This window comes from Abrus precatorius, unplaced genomic scaffold (assembly GCF_003935025.1).
Source record: "Abrus precatorius isolate BTA unplaced genomic scaffold, Abrus_2018 Scaffold2, whole genome shotgun sequence".
NCBI classification, from domain to species: domain Eukaryota; kingdom Viridiplantae; phylum Streptophyta; class Magnoliopsida; order Fabales; family Fabaceae; genus Abrus; species Abrus precatorius.
Genome location: NW_020874362.1, coordinates 32,431,145 through 32,439,235, shown reverse-complemented (window position 1 = coordinate 32,439,235; position 8,091 = coordinate 32,431,145). Strand labels below are relative to the sequence as shown.

The following is an 8,091-nucleotide window of genomic DNA, read 5'->3' as shown; positions in this document are numbered from 1 at the left end:
ATAATTTTATTAAAAATAAAAATATTTATTATATTTTTATCTTTAATAAATATATAAAAATTAATTTTTTAAGCCGTACTTTTAATTTAATAATTTTAACTAACTAAATAAAAATTCAATGAAAACAAACACTGTTGCATAGAAGTATTTTTTTTTATTTGCATATAAATAATCCGTAGCTCACAGCATGTCATAAGAATTTGAAGTTACCAAGTTCTAGTAGACATTATCAAGCGATGGCTTATAGAGTTGTCATCAACTTCACTTTCTTCTTCCTTTTGCTTGCTACCTTGGTTCCTCTTATTCAAATGTTTCCCTTTTGTAGAAACCAGCTTGACATGAATTTCTATGAAGGATCATGTCCCCGTTTGCCCATGATTGTTAGATATGGTGTTTGGTCAGCCATCAGTAATGACAACAGAATGGCTGCGTCCCTCCTTCGGTTGCACTTTCACGATTGCATAGTAAATGTAAATATTGCCTGCTTTAAGATTTCGTTATTTCTAACCTATAAAATGAACAACACACTTAATACTACTGCTTTTTATGTTTCATCTGTGAGACACGGGAGCACGTTACTTTAAGGTCTAACTTGAAAAATTTTCTCTACAACTATTTATAAAAAAAATAATATTTTTTTTATAATTAAAATTAACTTACCTATATTAACTTTTCATAGTTAAGTTAGATACAAAAATTTATAAAATAATTTGTGTACGAGTTAAATTTTAATTCATAAAATTTTATATATTTATTTAATTTAATTTTTTAATTATAAATACTTATTAAAAAATTATCTAAAGTAAACCTAATTAATAATTACCAGTGTATTTATGCCACTTCAACGTGGAGTTATTGAGAAATGAGTTTTTTTCCTTTAGAAAACTAGCTCTCAACATTTTTTTACCCTTAATAGGTGTATTAATTTCATTGACACAAATAAACAAACAGAACCTAAATCTAGGAACTTCCTTTTCCGAATATGGGTGTACCTAATGGTATATTAACTCTGCAAATATGGATGGAATCACATACTTACATAGAGACAGATCAGATATGTGTTTTAGGTTTATAGCGCACTACTATTTATTCATTAATCTGATCAGATTACTTAAAATTAATTTGTTTCTAACTTTTAACATGCTTTAGAATTTTAATGTGGCGGAAGTTGTTCTATGAATCTTTTTTTCATCATCAAAGTTACTCAAACATCTATTTTTGACGTGGACATTAATAGAGTGGATTTATCAGCTTTGTTTTTAGTATGACACCAAGCATGGGTTATTAAGGAACCTAATCCTCCCTCTACGTACATGAATATATTTTTTAATTTTAATTGTTTATATATAGTCGTATGTTTAAAATTCATTCCTTATATTTTAATGTAGAAACAATCCTCTCGCTAGATTCATGATAATGGTTAGAAAGTTGGCTGAATTAATAACCTCCTCATCTTTCTAATGTTTACATTATCGTATTTGGTGCATTATATTATAGTTAGCTGCTTATGTGTGATTAATTATGTTGACTTACTTGTAAAAGGGCTGTGATGGTTCGGTGCTTCTTGATGACACACCATATTTCACTGGAGAAAAGAATGCTCCTCCTAATCGCAAATCAATTCGAGGGTTTGAAGTCATTGATAGCATAAAAGAACAAGTTGAAAGGCTATGCCCATCGATAGTTTCCTGTGCTGATATATTAGCCTTAGCAGCTAGGGAAGCTATTGATCTGGTAAAAGTGACACTTCCTTTAATATTCTTGGATACAAGTAGTTGTCTCAGCTGAAAGCTCCATATTTAAAAATACCAATTTAACGTAACAAAACTTGTGGGTGTTTCTTCCCCTATGTTTTTGAAGTTTAGGTTGGAGGGCCTTCTTGGCCTGTTGCATTAGGCCGAAGAGATGCAATAACTACAAGTCAAGCAGCGGCTAATCAACAAATTCCCTCACCAATCGAGCCTCTAGATAACATAATTGCAAAGTTTGCTTCAAAGGGTCTTGACTTGAGGGATGTTGTAGTCCTTTCAGGTACTTAATTAATTAGTCTTTAATTTCTCAATTTTCTAACATGATTTAGAATGTATCATTCCAAGTCTAGGTAGTGGTAGAAGCTAACTTGGACTTTCACCAAATATTTGAAGCTTTTTTTCATAGATGACATCGTAGCTAAATTGAATTTGATACAAAATACCATCATGCTCCAAAATAATGGAGACGGATATTTTGTAGTCAGAGAGACACTAAAATAAATCTCCCTTTACTTTATTTTCTATATCTGAAATATAACCAAAAAAAAATAAAAATTGAGCCCTGCATGAAATTTGACTATAGGACAATCCATGTTCTAGTAAAATGGAGAAAGGACTATCTTCAACTTTGGCTCACACACTCTTAACTCTATGGGTTTTGCAAAAATAGAAAAATAAAAAGTCCTTTTTAACCTTACTACGTTCTTGGCTCTACATTAGAAAAAGTTTAAATGTACGTAAATTTTGACGATACAGCGAGTAACTTACGAATTAGAAACACACCTACATATCTCTTTGGCTCGCAACCGAACACAGCGAAAAATGTGAAGAACACCACTCTCACTCTTCGAAATTTAACTTTATTAAGGATAAAATGTCATGCTTGCTTTTATATATTTGAAACCATAAAAAAATCTTAATTTTGAATTTAAAATCAACATTAACAACAAAAATTATTAAAAATTGATGTTAAATTTCAATTAAATCGAATCCAATGCATAGAAAAATAAAAGCATGATTGTCATCACATGCACGTTAGTGGTTTCATTATTGTTGAATGATAATGTAAAATATACTCTCTTTTTTTTACATTTTTTAATAAAAATTCCAGGTGATATAAATTGCACATGACTAGAAGTTTAAGATGGTTTGCATTTTACTCACTTATTAAAATAGTGTATGAAATCTAAGTGGGATTCATTAAAAAAAAATTTTGAACCCGTCACCAATCTAATTAAGGAGACTGTTGGGTCTACCTATAGTAAGAAAATATAGACTTTTAGCGGTGAGTCACAATATTCATTTGCTATAGTTTGGGGATTATTTTCCTAATGAAACTACTTCTGCCACTGTAATTCATTATCAATAAGAGGAGAATTATTACTATATTTTTTTAACATTTTTTTTACATATTTTTAGTTATTAGCTTTTTTTTAGACCGTAAAAATATGAAAAAAAAAAATCATTAAGTTAAAAGTAAAAAAAAGATTTACATATTTTTTTTATATTTTTTAATAAATTTTAATAAAAACTAATAGTGTATTTATTTCTCTGCTCAATAATAGTCCATAAGGACACAACTTGTTATGGTGATTTGCGTTTGACATCAAGATGATTTTTCTATTTCCATTAGGAGGACATACAATTGGTTTTGCCCAATGCTTCACCTTCAAAAGGAGGCTTTTTGACTTTCAAGGCTCTGGCAAACCTGATCCTGTGCTTGACTCTTTACTTCTCTCAAAATTGCAAAACATGTGTCCAAATAAAGACACTTCAAACAGCAATCTAGCTCCTCTCGATGCTACAACTACTCTTACATTTGATAATGAATACTACAGAAATCTTGTGAGCAACTCAGGGCTTCTTGATTCTGACCAAGCACTAATTGGAGATCCAAGGACTGCTTCTATGGTTTATTATTACAGCACCAATCAATTTTCCTTCTATAATGATTTTGCTGCATCCATGGTGAAGCTTAGTAATGTGGGAGTACTTACAGGACTACAAGGACAAATTAGAAAGAAATGTGGCTCTGTAAACTAAGTACCCGTATTTTCCAAATATATATATATAAACAATGTAATTAATGAAGCCAATCTATCTCTAAGTCCCAATAGAGTCTGAATGTTATGCTTCTGGGGATTATGTCCATTGTAGATAAAGTCTATCATCATTATAGGTGGTGGTAGTTTCCCAGAACAGTTTAGATTAGTCATGTGTAGAAATATCAAACCTTGGTGTCAAGGCTCTAAGAATAACTGGATTTTGCAGTCAAATGAGGCAGTTGGAGATCACGAGCTTTAATAACTTTTCTATTTATATATGTTTTGCTAAGATTTTAATTTGTAACAATTAATAAACTTGGCCTAATTTATAAACGAGTTACGTGTAGGATGAAATTCCTCCGAGATCACCAAAGCATTAACCACAGAGCAAATTGGTCATTTTCTAGCTGTACAATATATATACGTAATTATCATTGTCTTGGTGCTTCTTGTGCATGATCAAGTGGTCTTATTCCTTTTATACCTATCCACTTGAATTGTATGATATGGACAGAAATGACTACTATGGAGGGAAATCTACATTTCATAATCTTACTTTGGCCACTCTTGTCTGATGCAGATTTGCAACAGAAGCCTGTGAAATATCTCTTTTTCACTTGAGAGTTTATTTTTCTCTTCAAGCAAAAGTTCATTTTCTTTTTTTCATACCACGTTAAAACTCAAATTCAAGGAATTGTATGTTGATACGATACTTAGGATACTTCCCTCGTATGTCGTAGCTCAACAGAATAATTTATGTCACAATTTATATTATTTCCTTAATTTGCTGTTAATGTTTTGAGCATTTATGTATGCTGCGTGTCCTAAGTTCCTAACATTTATATAAGTGGTAGGACATGCAATGTAAACCCAATTATTTCTGTTTCTGTTTGATCGTGAAAACAAAAAACATTGGAATTAAATGACTTATTTATACTTTTGATTTCTTACTCTCTTCTTTTTTCTTTTTTAATTTTGGGTCTATCTTGTGATCTGTATTATTTTCTGCTTTTGTCTTTCATCTTTATTTATTTGTCAAAATCCAGTTTTCTTCTGTTTTCTTTTGATAGTTAAGGAATGGAGCTTTGGTCCATGTTCTCTCTACAGATGTTACAAACTACACATAAATGTGCATGCCATTAAATAGAAGTTGTGGTGTCCATGGGCCTCTTTTGGTGACTAAACTTTCTGGGAGATTAGCTTCCACTTGGGACGCCAATTCACGTGCTTAATCCACTTAACCAAAATTTCATGATTCATCTAAAATAGATATATTTTTATCCTGCAACGTAAACATATGTGTATGGATTAACAAAACATACATTGTAACTTTTATTTGGCACTAATATATGGCCCCTTCATAGTGCTCGGTTCTGTTTCAAGTATATGAAGCATTCGAGAATTTGCGCGTTGCCATGTTTGGAGTGCAACAAATAAAATCATGAGAATATATTGAAAATTATTGAGAAAGGTACATTAATAAAAAATAATAATAATCTTTTTAATCTTTTAACCAATCTTTCCACTTTCAATTCATTTAAGGACACTAGTTAGTATTTACTTAACATTAATTGCTAGGAAATTAAAGAATTTCACGTTTCCTCCTCAAACCTCTAGTTCTAAGTTCTAATTATGCGATTCATTAGCCTCCAAATCCAATTCGGTGAAATATTACACTATCCGATCATGAAAGAAGGATGAGATCACAGACATGTAGATTCAAATGAGAAACCGACAAAGGATACTTGAAGTCAGAAAAGAATAAACATAAAAAGCTGGTAGATGCCTGACCAACCTTTTTTATAGAGACAAATTGAGACCTGTGTCATCTACCCTCAAATTAATTGATATTTCTGTCCTAATCATATGATGTTTTCCAAATATTTTACGGTGAGTTGTGAACCATCATAATCATCACCGTTTAGCTGTGAACCCCGCCTTCTGGATATTGTACATAGATTCTTTGCCTTGTCAATCTACTTGACCACTTCTACATGGGCATGGGAGTGATGCCTCAGTCGTAAGAATTTCACAATTTAAGTGCATGTTTCATAAAAGATTAATATAGTTATTTATTTTTAAAAAAATCCTGCAAAAATTTAATAAAATAAAGTTATTATTCACTTACAATAAGCCAAATCAAACATGCACTAACTGAGATTGAATTCTCTTTCTTCTTCTTAATATGTTGTCACGGAGATTGTTCTACTGTCTACAATAACTTTATATTCATGTTGAGCTGCAAACTTCAAAGACACTACATGAGTTAGCATGGTACAGGCTCACTTCAGGGTAAAGTCCTTCTTTGTTAAGTGTGTGTTTAGCTCAACTTATTTTAAAGAAATGATTCTTTATTTTTGTTAATTGAGAGTTTTTTAAAAATAATTTGTTCCTAAAGAAGGACAGAATCCGTATGCTACATTTATATATGACTGTTGAATGAGAGGCAATTCTGTGATACCAATTTTGTACTTTCTATTTTTGTGCAGTTTGGTTAAACATGTTATTTGCATATAGCAGAAATAATTGACCTCAATAATGCATGCTTGTTGGGGAAGGAGAGGAGGAAAATGAAGAGAAACGTGGACCAATCAATTTGAATTCGTAGCCAAAAAATAGAAAGGGCTCAAAACTTGGTCTGTATATCCAAATATTTAACTTTTCTTTTCGAAAAAATCAAAAACAAATATACGAAACTTTTTGACCTTTGAGGCTAAAGGTTAAAAGAATAGCATTGTCATACCAATTTAGTATTGAAAGATAAGTCGCACCCGTTTTTTATTGGAATGTGCAGAAGAAATGAACCAGAAAAGCAGCACAAACGCAGAGATAGCATTTTCTATCAAGAACCATGACACTGTCACAACTCTTGCATTGAAACAATAAATTATGGTCACATTTAAAGGTTTCATAAAATTTTACTTAATATTTTTTCTCTTACATAAACTTTTATTAATTTATATAATAATGTAATGCTTCACTATATCATAGACCTCTTCTGTTTTTTATGTTGTTATATGAATTAAAGAAGATTAAATAATATGAAAACAGAGAGAATACAGGATGGAATCTCTTTAAAGTTCAGGAAGTGTAAATATAATTTGGGAGTTGTATCACAGATTAATACAGAAGCTGAAAACAACTCTTCTTGTGTAGGGTTTAGACCATTTCATAGATTTGTGTCTTCTTAGCTCTTTCCAGATAGTTGCAAATAAAAGAGAAGGGAGGGCCACCAAAAAGCTCAAAATGTATTAATTATTCTGTTTCCTTGTAGGTGTTTCAAGTTGCACAAGTACTACAAATTTTTCATGGATGGTTTCACCCAACTTTTCTTAGAGCCACTCACCCTGTCTGCATTTGTATATCTTCCATGAATGATTAATGCTGCACATGTTCAACATTAGGATACTCTTGGAGTTTTAAAATTTCAGTATCTTGTAATGGAATGGACTGAAAACACAATAAATGAAATAAAATAGATATGTCACTTTATCATTTTAGCTAATACGTTTAACTAAGAAAGATCATATCATTCCTTTATTGATGTACCAGTTTAATGGAACAAAAATTTAAAGTTTGAATGGCTAAGGAGGAAATAGAATCCTTCTATTATTATTTCACTCTTCTCTCTTAACTCTCAAGCGTACACTTTTATAAGTTATGTCATCTCATCAGTTCCTCCTTAATTATTCTTTTAAACTTTGCTTTAAATTAATTTATTTTAGGTTTTATCTTCCCTATTTGAACTTCAGTAAGCTTTTCCCAGATTCTTATGTACATTTGTGTATCCAGCCATCCAATGAATAGACATCATTGCTTCTTTAATAACCCAACAAAGGCAAAATATTTGTAACTTTTTTATTCATTTTATTGGTATATATAAACAAAACAAAGCATAACCCTCCTTACTGTGTTTTGACGCACTTATATTCTTAGAAAAAAATTCAAGACTAATTAAGCTCATCTAATTTAATTGAAATAATAATGCATTTATAGCTGGAGATCCTATTGTTTAGGAAATTGAAATGAAGCAATTTCATGTTTAAAATGAATCAAGTTGATCAAATTAGTTTAATGAACGATTAACTAATGATAACTAAAATGTCTTATTTTTTCGTATAAATACTTTTTTTTTTTTTAAATATCATAAGAATAAGACAATAATTTATTTATTTTATATAAATGGATATTATTTTAGTTATAGACTTAAATAAGGTTTAATGAGAAGATGTGTAATTAATAATATAACATTTTTAGTATTTTTAATAAAATTTTAAGTTATAAAGTTATGACTT

General features: G+C 30.4%; 1 protein-coding gene across 1 annotated transcript; it reads left to right on the top strand.

Moving 5' to 3' along the window:
- The first annotated feature begins 236 nt into the window (after positions 1–236).
- Positions 237–3,794, top strand: LOC113859195 (peroxidase 10-like). The gene is made up of 4 exons (XM_027492010.1): positions 237–470; positions 1,543–1,734; positions 1,866–2,031; positions 3,385–3,794. The coding sequence occupies exons 1-4, from the start codon at positions 237–239 to the stop codon at positions 3,792–3,794; spliced, it is 1,002 nt and encodes a 333-aa protein (XP_027347811.1).
- Positions 3,795–8,091: the final 4,297 nt, after the last annotated feature.